The 15,870-nt window shown below is 43.8% G+C and overlaps 1 protein-coding gene across 1 annotated transcript in view; it reads right to left on the reverse strand.

The window, feature by feature from the left end:
- Positions 1 to 4,023: 4,023 nt before the first annotated feature.
- Positions 4,024 to 15,870, reverse strand: part of LOC147595991 (protein patched homolog 1-like) — a gene marked incomplete at its 3' end in the record, with an annotated part of 70,398 nt that continues 58,551 nt past the window's right edge. Inside the window, exons 13-15 of the mRNA XM_086771760.1 lie at positions 8,164 to 8,282; positions 4,688 to 5,090; positions 4,024 to 4,353 (exon numbers count right to left, since the gene is read on the reverse strand). Of these exons, the coding sequence (XP_086627886.1) occupies positions 4,024 to 4,353; positions 4,688 to 5,090; positions 8,164 to 8,282 (852 nt within the window). The remainder of the gene's footprint in view (positions 4,354 to 4,687; positions 5,091 to 8,163; positions 8,283 to 15,870) is intronic.

Consider the following 15,870-nt stretch of genomic DNA (forward strand, 5'->3'; position numbering starts at 1 on the left):
TGACAGTGCACTTCGAACAAACTTCCGCCACATTTGTCGTGTGCACCTGACTTCATCTGGATCCTTAGGTAACTGATCATTGTCCAGGTCATCATAAATAATCTCCAGCACAGCTAATTCCCTCAGGTACTGGATACCCTTCTCCATGGTAGCCCACTTGCCTGGATGACACATTATATCCTCCTTGAAAGGATACCTCTCCTTCACACCTGACAGGAGTCGCCTCCAGAGGCTGAGGGCTTGTGTCCCTTTTCCAACTGCTTTGTCAATGCTTGCTTCTCTAGAAATGGATCCCAGTGGCCTAGCTTCTCTGCCTTCTAATTCCAAGCTATGGGCCCCATTATCCCAGCACCGCAGCAGCCAGCTGATAATGTGCTCCCCAGGATGACGGCTAAAATCTTTTCGCATGTCTCGCAGCTCGCTCAGGGATAGAAATCTGGTGCTCACTGTCTCCTTTAGGAGTTCTTCCCCTGAGGAAGAGCCTGCCTGCCGAGTTCTTCCTAGGCATGTAGCAAATAAACCTTCCTCTTCTTCCTCCTGCTCCGTCCTAAAAGGGGCTTCTTCTTCCCTCACTAAACGAGCTGACTTCCGCTTCCAAGTCTTCTTGGATACAGGGGCAACTGATACCAGCACGGGTTCACCCTCTGATTCAGCTGCAATGCCTGTTGCTGGGGTTTGAGTCCCTACATTGCAGGTCAGTTTGTTCTCCCTCACACCATGCCACGTATTAGTATCTTGCCTTAGGGTAAATCTCGGGAGGAGATTCCCAAAAAGTGGGTTTGCAGCTCTAGACAAGACTTGGCACACATTCAAAATACATAACAACAACATCACAGTGGCTTGAATATCCCCCAGATCTTTAGAGTTCTCAAAAAGTGGCTTAACTACCCTGGAAGTGAAAGAATTCAGGAAGCTGTCCACATAGGAATACCAATTTATCTCTAAGGCCATTGATGTCACCATGTCATAGATGTATATGGCATAGTATAACAGAAGGATAATTCTCATCATTTTCCCTGAGGTGATAAACACCACCACTGGGAACACGTAGTACATATAGGAGCATAGACAATACAACAACATAACCAACCACTGCAACATCATGACCAATAACTGACAACCAATACAACAAGCACATATAAACAAATTTGTTTCAAGCAAAAAAAAAGAAAAAAAAAGTCAGATCTGTTATTATCTCAACCCTTCATGCCCCACGTTGGGCGCCAAAATAACTGTCGTAGTTCAGCCCCAACGGGGACCAGACTACGCAGTCTCTCTCTCACTCCCCCGACTCTCCGAGAGAATAGGAGGAGATTTGACAAACAAAAGAAAACCAGGGAAAAAAAAAAACCAAACACGCGGGTTGAGATTGAACAAAAAGTAAATTTAACAGTAATGACAGAAGAAAACAAGAGAGTGATGGAACACAAATACAGTACAATAACTCACAACAGATCTCCACATCCAGTCTCTTCCAACTAGGAGAGCCTCCCTTCAGCACCCTCCTCACTTATATACTGAGCATGATGTCAGATGGGATGGAATAGCCCTTTGGCTAATTTGGGTAAATTAACCCCAGCTGTTAGCTAATTAGTTAACTATCCCAGCCATAGGGGCTACCAGCTTCAGTTCTCCACCCAGCTCAGGTAAATATTAACTCTATCCTGGCCAGAACCAGGACAAACACCCTGACCATAGGAGTTGTTGTGAATGAGACCAAGGACACTGTCTGGCTTTCCAAGTCTCGCTAACTTGCAGATGCAGGAAGCTGGGCGAAAGACAGACAGAATAATTGCCCCAAACTGGCCAAAGAGAGTGTTCCATGCCATAAACGTCATGCTCAGTATATAAGTGGGGGCAGGCCAGGGTGGGTATCTGCCTTCCTGGCATCCATCTTTTCTCCTCATTTTGCTGGCATCGTTCCCCCTACCTTGCTGGCTCGCTTTCACTCCTTTGCTTGCTGCTCGGTTTTGTTTCCCTGATCACATCTTGGGACGGGCTGTATCGGTCACTGGGACATCGGGTGGTGAGAAATCGTGCATTGTTCATTTTGTATATTTTAGTATCCTTATATTCTGTTATTATTGTAGTTTTCCTTTGCTATTTCAGTAAACTGTCTTCATCTCAGCCCATCAGTTTTCCTTTCTTCCCAATTCTCTCCCCCATCCTGCTGGGGAGGAGGAGGGTGAGCAAGAAACTGTGTGGTGACTCGGGCTAAACCACAACAAGGACACTGTTAAATTTTCTGAGATATAACGTTACTATTTATCTTAAATATAAAAGAAAAGTTTGCCTCAACATGAATAATTATAATATCATGCCTTTAATAAGCCTACTTTAATATAATTATCATAATACTACCTATAACACCTCCCTCTCAGTTACAGTTCAGCACAGAAAAAGTAGCACCATAGAAAGAGTGAGGATACTTAATTGGAAGTTGTTCTGGTTTTGTTAGTGAGGGGGGCTACGGTGGCAGCTTCTGTAGGAAACTGCTAGAAGTTGCTCCCCTTTGTCCAGTGGACTCGGCCGGGCCTAGGGCGGACCCACTGCTGGCCAAGGCCGAGCCAATTGGTAGCAGAATGTCCCGTGATCACGCCTCTGCGATAATGTATTTAAGAAGGGGAAAACAGGAAAAAAAAAAAAAAAAAAAAAAGATGTGAAGCAGCTGAGCAGGGGCAGAAAGGGGGAGGTGCGAGCCTTGTGGGCCTTGCAGGCCTCACCCTCTGGCCTCCCGCCAGGCAGCCAACTGGGCCCAACTCAGCCCAGCCCGGCTGCAAGAAGTGGAGAGGAGATGAGATGTGAATGAGATGTAAAAAGGATCCTGAGAGGCGTCTGCCAGCCTGTTGTGAGGAATGGCTGCAGACGCCAAGGTCAGTGAAGAAGGAGGGGGAGGAGTAATGTGGCTCCTGGCAGAGATTCCCCTGCAGCCTGTGGTGCAGACCATGGTGGAGAGGTTGTCCCCCTGCAGCCCATGGAGGTCCATGGAGGAGCAGAGATCCACCTGCAGCCCGGGGAGGACCCCACGTCGGGGCAGGTGGAGGCCTGAAGGAGGCTGTGACCTGTGGAGGGCCCACACTAGGGCAGCTGTTCTGGAGGGACTGCACCCCGTGGAAGAGATGCCCCACGCCGGAGCAGTTTCACGAAGGACTGTGGCCCATGGGAGGGACCCCACAATGGAGCAGGGGAGGAATGCGAGGAGTTCATGAAACAACGCGTGATGAACTGACCACAACCCCCATTCCCTCTTCCCCCCTGTGCTGCTTGGGGGAGGGGGGAGGTAGAGATAATGTTAAGCCCAGGAAGAGGGAGGGATAGGGGGAGGTTATCTTGTTCTCTGTCTCATTCTCCTGCTGTTTGTAGTAATAAATGAATAGTTTTCCCCAAGTCGAGTCTGTTTTGCCTGTAACAGTAACTTTAAGGATTTCTCCCTGTCCTTATCTCAAACCTCGAGCTGTTTTTCTTATATCATCTCCCCCTGTTCCCTCGGAGGGTGGGGGAAGCGAGAGAGAGACTGTGTAGTCTGGTCTCGATCAGGGCGGAACTACAACAGAAGTCTAGAATGTACGGTATTCTCCCAATTCAATAAAATGATTAAGCCCCAATGAACTTTCTTCATGCCAGCAGATCACTCATGTGCTGAAAGTTAAGCCTGTGCCAAATACGTTGCTGGACCAGGGCTTTTCATTTACTGTTCTCAAAATACTCAGTAAACATTTATTTCCCCAAGAAACTGGGCCATATTTGGCCATTAATTATAAAGCAGATCTCCTCATTAGACACCTCGAAATTAATGGCATGAGATACCTCTCATGGATATAATCTTTTAAAGCTCCAAAACTGCTTTATTGGGGAGTAAACTTATCCACAAAGAATTTAAGTGAACTGTTGGAGAAACAGTGAATTGATATCTGAGTTTGGATCAGAACCTAAGCATTTTCCCTCCTGCTAGCATGCTTTAAACCATGTGACTGCATTACTACAGTGAATAATTGCTTGCTGCTGTAGAATTAAAAATAAAACTTCATGCAATTCTCTCTTACCTTGCAGCCAGTCTCGAAAGTAGTGCAACCACATTTTGGGAAGCTGCTTATCCTCTTCCAACAAAACGTATGTCACATTACTGAAACTTTTGTGAAGTTCATAAAGTAAGTGCTGAACATTGGGATAGTCTGCTTTCTGTGTCACTATATACATGTTGTAGAAAGAGAAATACTTGAACTGTGCTGCAATGAAGTCATATTCCTGGGTTTCTCGTGGTACAATGTCTGTGAGATTCAGTCCATCTCTAGCTCGAGTAGTTCCATAAAGGCTGAGCCCAAGTAAACCCAGAAAAAGAAAAATAACCACAATCTGCAACAGAAAATGGAACTGCATTTGTTTTTATGTTCCTAAAGAAATTAATAACTCATAATGGCACACAGAATCAGGTTCAAAATTAATATCCATCACTATACTTTTAAGTCACCAAGACCCTCACTCATAACTTACATTTGAAAAGTATGTCACTACAGCACTACCAAGATAAAACTTTTAAAGTATGAAATTAGGTGTAGAAGTAATAATAATTGTCATTTCAAAATAATTATATTTATTCCTGATATTTAATACTGTTATCAGGACAATCTTCCTACTGGGTAAGGCAGAAGTCTATTTTAGAAAAACAGGTAAATAGTTTTCTGATTACCTTAGCTTTTGGTTTTAGGAGGAATGGAGCATAATGCTTTTCTGCAAAAGATGAGAGTGTCCATTTAGTACAGGGTGGCTCAAGGTAATGCATACTGGAGTTAGAGAATTGGGAAAGCAAATCTCTTGTTGAGCTTGTGCTTTCTGGGCTCTGGCAGCTGAGATTATCTTGCGTCACCATCATTGGCTGTATAGATATTGCTGAGCAAGGCTCTGCTGTGGTGTAGTACATCTGTGCATGAGGATCATATTCTGTGCACAACTGCACTGTAGACTGCATTGTGATCTGAGTTTCATGTGCAAAATTGTGACTGCTGTATGGGGGTGGAGGACTGTAGCAAGTATTATCACTGTTTTCCACATATGGTTGAGGCTCTATCTGAATCACTCTAGTGGCACACAGACTGCAAGAGAAGAGAAAAACATCTGTTCACATTTAGATAGGTCTTTATTTTAATCAGGCTAGATAGGATAATCTGCTTCCATCTGAGACTGCTTCTATTACTATCAAATTGTTTATGTTAATTAAGCATAATGTTTTCATGAGGATTTCCTTCTGCACTTTTAGGAAATATTTCTTAGATATGGTTTAAAGTGTAGGCCTCTGAGCCTGTTTCTGCATGTTTCTTATGCCCAAGAAAGAAGGAACCAGCATTTGTCTGAAGACACTGGCATCCACTCACATCACTCTATTAATTTCACACGCTAATCAGGTCAATAGCCAGGTAGTTGCACACAGTCTGAATGCATGATATGTGTGTGTGAGTTTACCATGCTGAGAATTAAACCATTTAGAAGATCAAAATGTAAATACATGACATGCTGAGTTCTTCTGTTTAGAACTATTAAAGTAACTGTTAAATAATATTTGGACCTTCTGGATAAGATCTCAGACTTTTGGGAGTGTTCTGGTTTTATTTAGTGAGGGGCGCCTAAGGTGGCAGCTTCTGTAGGAAACTGCTAGAAGTCGCTCCCCTTTGTCCAGTGGACTCGACTGGGCCTAGGGCGGACCCGCTGCTGGCCAGGGCTGAGCCAATTGGTAGCAGAATGTTCCGTGATAACGCCTCTGCGATAATGTATTTAAGAAGGGGAGAACAGGAAAAAAAAAAGGGAGGAGGAGAAGTGAAGACGCTGAGCGGGGGCAGAGAAGGGGAGGCGCGAGCCTTGTGGGCCTTGCAGCCCTCACTCACTGGCCTCCTACCGGGCAGCCGACTGGGCCCAACTTGGCCCGGCCCGGCCCGGCCCAGCTGCAAGAAGCGGAGAGGAGATGAGATGTGAAAAGATCCTGAGAGGTGTCTGCCTGCCTGTTGTGAAGAATTTTTGTGAGAGGAACGGCTGCAGACGCCAAGGTCAGTGAAGAAGGAGGGGGAGGAGTAATGCAGCTCCCGGCCAAGATTCCCCTGCAGCCTGTGGTGATGACCATGGTGGAGCAGGTTGTCCCCCTGCAGCCCATGGAGGCCCACGGAAGAGCAGAGATCCCCCTGCAGCCCGTGGAGGATCCCACGCCGGGGGAGGTGGAGGCCTGAAGGAGGCTGTGGCCCGTGGAGGGCCCGCTGGGACAGCTGTTCTAGAGGGACTGCACCCCGTGGAAGAGATGACCCACGCCGGAGCAGTTTCAGGAATGACTGTGGCCCCTGGGAGGGACCCCACGGTGGAGCAGGGGAGGAATGCGAGGAGTTCTTCTCCCGAGGAGGAAGGAGCAGCGTAAAACAACGTGTGATGAACTGACTGCAACCCCCATTCCCTCTTCCCCCCTGTGCTGCTCGGGGTGAGGGGAAGGTAGTAGAGATAATGTTAAGCCTGGGAAGAGGGAGGGGTGGGGGGAGGTTATCTTGTTCCCTGTCTCATTCTCCTGCTAGTTTTAGAAATAAATGAATAGTTTTCCCCAAGTCGAGTCTGTTTTGCCCGTAACGGTAACTTTAAGGATTTCTCCCTGTCCTTATCTCAAACCTCGAGCCGTTTTTCTTATATCATCTCCCCCTGTTCCCTCGGAAGGTGGGGGGAGTGAGAGAGAGACTGCGTAGTCTGGTCCTGACTGAGGCTAAGCTATGACAGGTTGAAACCACTTGCCATACACTGACTGCATGTTTTAAGATTAAAGTAAACATATACAAGGATTAATTCCCAGGAAGGATGGGCAACATGGAGAGACAAAATTACAGAAGCAATTTTTGAAGCATTCCCTTTATTGTAGTCTATGCAAGAACATAATGGATACCTAGGTTTTTTTTAAAAAATGTCATAAACAAGCCTCCTTCTGTAAATAAAAACAAATTGCTGATAGAAAACAGTATCAGAGATTTTTCACCAAGTGGAAAAATCCTACAAAAAGGAAGAAAATGTTGCCTACCTAAACAAAACAAGCTCTTATTAACTGAATTTCTTCATATGTACATGGGGGCAAATTCTGATTCACATTTGGTACAACTTTAGATGGGGCAATAAATGGAAAGTCTGACTGCCCTGTACTTCTGAGAATCAGAGATCCAAAATTCAAGCACACTAGACCATCCAGTGAAACTAGGCCTGAATCAGAAACAGAAAGCAGGAGTCCTGGCTTGTGATCAACTCCCTGTTCTAATGACTCCCTGAAAAACAAATTTAGGAAAGTACTTTCTTTGACATCAAAGTTAAAGAGGTCAAACTGTGTCTGCTCCTATGTGGGTGTGAAAGGCTAAGAGGACACAAGGGGAGTTCTCTACATGCTGGTTATGACATGCGTGTGAGAGTACATGTATAGAAATGTAGCTTATCTTCTTCATTGCAGGTAAATGCAGAAACTAACGTAGAAAATATTCTTTATCTCTAAGTGGTGGCTCCACTGATGACAGTAGCTTTCTCCTAGCCTGCCCCTGCCCTCAGAGTTGGATGTGTATTAGGTAGGAGTGTGCATACTATGATTCTAAATTAGTATTGGAGCCATAACAGAAAGTTTATCAATCACTATCTTGCAATGGTACTGATCATTCTGAATTCCTCATAGTTCTATGAAAAACTGGGCTAAAGGAAGTAATTTTATAGTTTTTACATTATTTTTACGCATTTAATTTCAAGGCATAAAAAGCATAACAATTAGCACATAGTGATTAAGTATAAGTAAGGCTTCTGAGTACCCCAAGTTATTTACAGTCTTCCATAAGAGACTGGAATTAAGTCTTCCAAGGTTACCCGATATCAGCACTGGACACATTACAGTACCCAATAAAATTCTAAAAATACAGATATTAATAAGTATGGCTCTTTTACATGCTTCCAGAAAGTTGTCGTCCAGTGGCTAAAATGGATGTACATATGAATAAAGGAAAAAAATCTGTGTGTGTGTGTGTGTGCGTGTAATGTCTTTCAACTTTTCCCCTCAGTCAGATAAAAAACCAAGGTAATAAATGTAGTTCAGTCACTATCAATAAAACCATGACAATAACATACTGACCCTGCTGCTGTCCTGCTGCAATGAAGAACTCATTCACACATTCTCACCTTGTAAAACAGCAGAATATATCCAGTCTCTGGTCTTGCCGACGATAAAGGTCCATGCTCAGGATAGCAGGAAAAATCAGCAAAATCATAGCAAAGTTGAATACCACCACAACTGCTGCCTAGAGATCAATCATAAGAGAAGCAAAGTCATTACTAAGCTTCATTTAGGGCATTGGCTTTACAAAGCATAAAGCCTCCTTTCAATTCTCACCCATCCACCCATTTATCGTGTTTACTCATCAGACCCTTTCAAGTTTCTCCTGAGGGAACTGGGAGGTATATTTTTACATCCCAGTTTCATTATGGTAGGCCTACTCTAGTTAATGAATTTATTTTAATATTAACCTTCATATTATTTTAATATCTCCATATCTAGAGCTATGATGGCATCAAGATTTTTAAAGTGGAAAAAACAGATTCGTCAATAAATTACATTTTTATATGAGATTCTGCCCTATTTAGAGTCTCACAGTACAAAAAGATGGAAGCAAAAGCAAATGAGGAACTAGGACTGAAGTTTAACATTTAAGGGATCTGAAGTAATTTAAGTACTACAATAACATTAAAGCACATTATTAAATCAGTAATGAAATAAAAGTTTAATTAAATTTTCATGAAACTGCTCTATTTAGTAAAACACTATGCATTTGATGTATATTTGGACTGTACTGTATTTGAAGTCTAGCAAAGAGTAACATTTTGAGATTATCTGTCAAACTCTCCTGCTTGTGTTTAACAGAACTTGATTAATGAGCCAGTCTACCAAAATGAGTCTTAAATTGGAACAAGAATAGTCAAGTTAATTTGCAAAGTGATCATTATTTGAAGAAAAACAACCTCTATGAACATATGTGGTGAAGCATCTATCATTATTGTTAATGGCATTTATTTTCAATAAAACATAGCTAAGATCACTAGCCTTACATAGGGAAAAATTGGGCACAGATGGGTTTGGAAGACAGTAGAGATAAGGATAAGTCATTGAGGAATTTTATTTCTTTTTCCTCAGAAAACTTGAAAAAAAAATAGTTGAGCCATCAACAGATAAAAAAAAGGAAACTCTTACATTTTACTCATCATATAATCAGTAGGCATCTCTATAGTAGTTCAGTTTCAGGCTGAGGAAAGCATATAAATTATCAAGTGTCTCCACCTGTAACTTCTGAAGTAAACACCACGCGGGTTCAAACAGTCAAAAAAAGGACTATTGGATTACACAAATTAAGTGCCTGACCTGATGCAAATGAGCCCTCCTTTTTCCAACACAGATCAATGGCTGCTTTTAATGCTGAAAATCAGCCCTTAAAACTGGCAACTCAAAAGATGAGACATTCAAAATTCATGTTTTAAAAATGCTCAACTTATGTGACCCTAATTAATAAAATTTTGTATTTTTGTGTCTCTTATCTGTGAAAATCAAAATAGTAACCTACTGAATGATTTTTAGGGTTTTGAAGCTGTAAAGTATAATAAAAAGACTAGTTCTTGTTTTTACTTTTCTGAGAATGACAGAATCAGTTATGTATGTAAACATTTTATAGTTATTTCAATCATAAATATATTGTACACAAAAGTGGTTCTTACTGATGTTTCTCTTTTGTTGTCTCCAGTCTGCTTAAAGTAAGATTTTGGTCCTGCTAATTGGCTGGAGATGATATACATGAATGACATTTTTATGAAATTCACATGAATGAGTTTTTATGAAATTTTCCATTAGGTGCAGCCAATGAATATCTTGTGAAACAGAATCTAACTTGAGCAAACCATGTTACTTTGTATAAACAATGCAAACCCTGCCAAGGACTATACCCTTGAAGAGAAACTGAGACTGATAAAAACAAAACATCTTGCCCCAGAAGGTGTCAAAAGCTGTATGATTGTCAAAGGAGCATGAATTCAGCAATAATCTGACGTGCGGAAAACAGACTCCACAATCTGTAAGATTGTAAAGTAGGCATGTTTATTCAGAGCTGGGCAGCACGGGGGATCGCTCCTCCAAACGTGCGCAACGTGTTAAGAAACAGGTACAGTATTTATGCATCACAGACATCCATATTCATAGAATTCCCGCGGACTTGGTTATAGATTAATTAGGTTTCCGAGAAATCATTATCATAAGTTTCCTCCCAGGACAGGTTATTCCCCCGTCTCTGTGTCCATCTCGTGTCTGTGCTCAGGAGTCACAGTCTCTCTGGTGGTCGTTCTCTCCTCCTTATCACTATGTCCAGCTGCCTGGATTCAGACCCTTGTCCTGCTTTGTTCTTGCTGCCAGGGTTGTTTCTTGCTGACTTATCTTTGCTTTTACTACACCTGATTCTAGTACAATGTTTCCCTATCTAGCTGAAAACACCACAAGCCGCATCAAATTGCTATATAAAGGATTATGGACACAAACCTTAATCCACATTCTACCTTTTCAGTTTAAGCTTTAGGGGTCCCTGAACTTCAGAAGTCCAGAGTTTTCCTGGTGCCTTTTTTACCCTAGTGTGGTGTATCCAGGCATTCTGCTCTCTGATCTTGATTGCTGTAAAGGAGGTGAGGAGTACCTGGTATGGTCCTTCCCACTGTGGTTCCAAGGTTTTTTCTGCAAGAGACTTTACATATACATAATCTCCAGGTTGGATATTGTGTACAGGCCCATCAAACCCCTGCCCCGAGTTCCAATTACATATTTCCTAATTTTATTGAGCTGTCTGCCCAGTGCCACCATGTAGGAAGTCATAATTTCATCCCCAGTTTGCAGAGACGCCCCCCCTGTATTCCATAGGGTCGTCCATACAAAATTTCAAAGGGGCTCAGTCCTTCCTTTGCCCTTGGTCTCGTTTGTATATGCAGAAGGGCTAAAGGGAGTGACTGAGGCCATGTCAGGTTTGCTTCTTGTCCCAATTTCACAATTTGCTGTTTGATTAAGTGGTTCATTTTCTCCACTTGGCCACTCGACTGGGGGCGGTATGGGGTATGAAGTTGCCAATCTATACCCAAATGGTGGCTAATTTGTTGTACTACTTTTGAGACAAAATGTGGTCCTCTATCAGAGGATATGGTTGCTGGAACCCCAAAACGTGGTATTATCTCTTGTACCAATACTTTAGTTACCTCCCGAACCTTAGCTGTTCTGGGTGGGAATGCTTCTGGCCAACCTGAAAAGGTATCAGTTAATACCAGCAAATAGCGATACCCCCCTTTTCTTGGAAGTTCTGTAAAATCATCCTGCCATTGTTGTCCAGGCCTGTTGCCTTTCCCAATCTGGCCCATTTCTGGTTTGGGGTTATTTTTAGGATTAGTCTGGAGGCAAAGCTCACACTGTTGAGTCACCTGTCTCACCGTGGTATATAAATTTCTGGCCACAATTTCTCTTATTAAATGTTTATACAGAGCCTCTGTTCCCCAATGCCTTTTTCTATGTTCCTCCCATATCAAGTGCCACAGTAAACAAGAGGGAATAATCATTCTTCCCTGTGGGGTATAAGCCCACCCCTCTTCATTATATGACCCTTCCAAGTCTGTGATAAGTTTCTGATCTTCCTTGGTATATTCTGGCTTACTTTCTAGGGAGATTTGCCTATCAGGAATTAGAGCTCCTTCTATTTTCACCGTTGTTTTGGCCGCTTGTTTTGCCTCTCTGTCCGCCAGTTCATTCCCTTTTTCCAAATCTGAGCTCACTTTCTGGTGTGCCTTAATATGCATAATTGCCACTTTCTCAGGGAGCTGGACAGCTTCTAGTAGCTTCAGAATTTCTTCTGCATGTTTGATATTTTTCCCCTGGGAGTTCAATAAGCCTCTTTCTTTCCAAATTGCTCCATGTGCGTGCACAACTCCGAAGGCATATTTTGAGTCCGTGTAAATGTTCACAGTTTTGCCCTGGGCCAACTCCAGGGCTCGGGTTAGGGCAATTATTTCTGCCTTCTGTGCGGAGGTGTTCATGGGCAAAGGCCCTGATTCTATTACCTCTTGACTGGTGGTGATGGCGTACCCCGCATGTCGATTGCCATTCGAGGCATAGCTGCTCCCGTCTGTGAACCAGTTTTCCCCATTTTCCATGGGGCTGTCCCTCAGGTCTGGGCGGCTTGCGTATGTTGCTTCGATGGTTTCCAAACAGTCATGATGCACCGGTTCTCCTGTGTTCCCGCTGAGAAAAGAAGCTGGGTTGACAATGTTAGTGACGGCATGAGACACTAAGACAGTCATTTTCTGGCCCAGAGTAAACTTTCGGGCTCCCTGTATGTTCAACATCACAGCTGCAACCGCCCGTAGGCATCCAGGCCAACCCTTTGCAGTGGCATCTAACTGCTTAGAGAGGTAGGCAACTGCCCGTTGATATGGACCCAGATCTTGTGCTAATATTCCCAGGGCAATGCCCTGCTTTTCATGAGAGAAAAGAAGAAATGGCTTACTCACATCTGGGAGTCCTAAGGCCGGGGCCGACATCAACGCCTTTTTCAGTAGCTCAAAGGCTCGTTCGGTCTCCTTGTTCCACTCAAGGTGCTTCTGCTCAGTGGCTGTCAGCGCATACAGTGGTTTAACAAGCAGTCCATAATTATAGATCCACAATCGGCACCACCCGGTCATTCCCAGAAAGGTCCGCAACTCCTTTACTGTCTGGGGTTTCTGAGTTTGGCATATTGCCTCTTTGCGGGCCTGTCCCAAAGTTCTCTGCCCCGCACTAATTTCATAGCCCAAATAATTCACTTTACGTTGCATTACCTGGGCCTTCTTCTTGGACACCCGGTATCCTTGGAGTCCTAAGAAGTTTAACAGACTCACCGTCCATGCCATACAGTCTTCCTCTGTTTTGGTGGCGATCAGGATATCATCCACATACTGCAACAACTTTCCTTCCTCAGACGGGGTTTCCCAAGATTCTAAGTCTTTTGCAAGCTGATTGCCAAAAATGGTAGGACCATTCTTAAATCCTTGCGGCAACACCGTCCAAATGAGCTGGGTCTTCCGACCACTCTTAGGGTTTTCCCATTCGAACGCAAACAATTTTTGACTGGCTTCGTGGAGAGGGAGGCAAAAGAAAGCATCCTTCAAATCTAAAACAGTAAACCAACTTAGTTCAGGTGCTAACACAGTCAGCAGGGTATATGGATTGGCCACTACTGGGTAGAGGTCTTCAGTTATCTTATTCACCGCCCGTAAGTCTTGGACCACCCAATATGACCCATCGGGTTTCCGAACAGGTAATATAGGGGTATTGAATTCTGACTCACACTCCTTTAATAGTCCTAACTGCAGAAATTTTTCTATCACCGGCCGGATTCCTTCTCTATCTTCCTTCTTTAGGGGATATTGTTTAATTCTTACCGGTCATTGGCCTTCCTTAACCTTAACTTCAACAGGTGGAGCACTTTTCGCTCTTCCAGGTACATCAGTAGCCCATACCCCCAGGTACACTTGGTTTAGGATTTCCTCATTAATTTTTCCTTCTGAGGGGAGACTGGTTAAGGTGAGACTCAATATCTGAACATATTGCTGATCTTTTACCTCCAGAGTAATTTCTCCTTTTTCAAATATAATCTTTGCTCCCAATTGTTCCAACAAATCTCTTCCCAAAAGTGCTTTTGGGGAGTTGGGCATATATAAAAACTTGTGGATGCCCCATTGTTTTCCCAATTTGTATTCTAGAGGCTTACAAAAATATGCCTTTTCACTTTGGCCAGTCGCTCCTTTTACCATGACATAATCATTTCCCAGGGGCGTCAAGGCTTGATTCAAAACCGAGTATGTTGCCCCTGTATCTACTAAAAATTCCGAACAACACCGCCTCAGTTTACCTCTGAGCTCCTTGTTGTTTTCTCGCTCGAGTGCGAGTACCATAGGGTCCTGTGGGGGTACCATTCCACAGCCCCTTTGCCACTCCGGGTGGTTTCGGAGGGTGAAAAACATATCTGCATACGAAACCTCGTCCCATTTCCCTTCTCTCCTTACAGCATTAGTTGTTACAGAGTATTATAATCTATTGACCCATTGAGCGGCCACTTAACCTCACCTCCTAACTTACACAACGGCCACCACCGATTGCAATATTTGATAAGGGTCTTCTTACTTTCCGTACCTCCAGTCCCAACAATATCTTTCCAGTGGGCAAGTGCACACCCCAGAGGACTCTTCTTTAATATTCCTCCGTGGTTGTTTCACATTTTACAATCTCTCCCAATGATCCTTAATTTTGATTTGGCTGCCTCTCTTAATGAGCTTCCACGCAAATTGTCTCTTACACTTCTATATAATCTCTCTTCATGCCAACATACAAAGGTACTCACAGTGTTCACACTCTCATGGACGTCCACACATTCATAGTGGTCACACAAGAAACTTGGGAAAGAGGAAAGTCCCCTTGCTTTCTAGCCCACCTCAGAAGAATCTGGGCGGCTAAGGGCGGCTGGACAGACCTCGCGCCGCACACAGTCACAGCTTTGCTCAGATTCCCGGGACTCACTCACGCTTTCACAACACAGGCATTTACACCATAGAAGGTCCCATACACAACATAGAATTTCCACCACGCAACACAGAAGATCACACACACACAAAAATATTCAAATCATACAATTATTGCTCCAGTTGACAACCTTCCAGCAGCTGCAAGTATCTTTTAAAATCGCAAGAGGCCCGCTTACCCTTCTCCTGCTTCTCATATACCGGTCATCAGCAGGTCCATCCTGGCTCCCGACAATGGGATGCAGCGGTTACCTCGGAATCACTCGATCTACCCCCAAGATCGCTAGCGGCTGCTCTATCGGTCAGCGAGTCCCCTCTGGCGCCCCAAACCAACCTGGGTACCCACCCAACGGGGACTGTGCTGCACGCCAGACGTCTCTGCACGATTACCACCTGCCCCAGCCATGGCAGTTACAGGCTCAAAACATACCGTTTGGTGTGTGGCTTCAGGAGGTCGTTGTCTGCTCCTGCGGTGAGCGGCTGGCAGCGGAGGCTCCTCCGAGGAAAGTGCTCGGGGCGCGCCTAGGGGCGTCCGCTCCGCAGTCGATCCCGCAGCCAAGCAGAGAGCCTCCTGCCTGGCTCGCCAAACTGATGTGCGGAAAGCAGACTCCACAATCTGTAAGATTGTAAAGTAGGTATGTTTATTCAGCACTGGGCAGCACGGGGGATCGCTCCTCCAAACGTGTGCAACGTGTTAAGGAACAGGTACAGTATTTATGCATCACAGACATGCATATTCATAGAATTCCCACAGTCTTGGTTATATATTAATTAGGTTTCCAAGAAATCATTATCATAAGTTTCCTCCCACGACAGGTTATTCCCCGGTCTCTGTGTCCATCTCGTGTCTGTGCTCAGGAGTCACAGTCTCTCTCTACTGCACACCAGGTAAACAAACCCAGATTTGGGACAACAGAGACATAACTACTAAAATCGAGTTTATCTAGTGTTTAAAGCCTAATTAGCATTTAATCATTACTTTAATCTTTAAGAGAAAAGATCCCATGATCATTTCATGATTTATAAATATCAACACAGAAAGATATGTAAGGTCATAGATAAGACTTCAAAATTAAGTGATTTCCTTTTGATCCTCTCTAGAATAGACTGAATCTATCAGGAAAACAAATGATTGCTGTTGAAAGCAAGGTGTTTGTTGCACCTAGTTCATACAACCACTCTCTTATTGCTGCTAAACCAGTGAAAATTGAATCACCCATAAATCACAAGTAATTAATTGTGTCTAACCAAGAGCTTCCATCA

The sequence above is a fragment of the Chlamydotis macqueenii genome, unplaced genomic scaffold (assembly GCF_036417535.1).
Source record: "Chlamydotis macqueenii isolate bChlMac1 unplaced genomic scaffold, bChlMac1.mat HAP1_SCAFFOLD_74, whole genome shotgun sequence".
Classification (NCBI taxonomy): Eukaryota; Metazoa; Chordata; class Aves; order Otidiformes; family Otididae; genus Chlamydotis; species Chlamydotis macqueenii.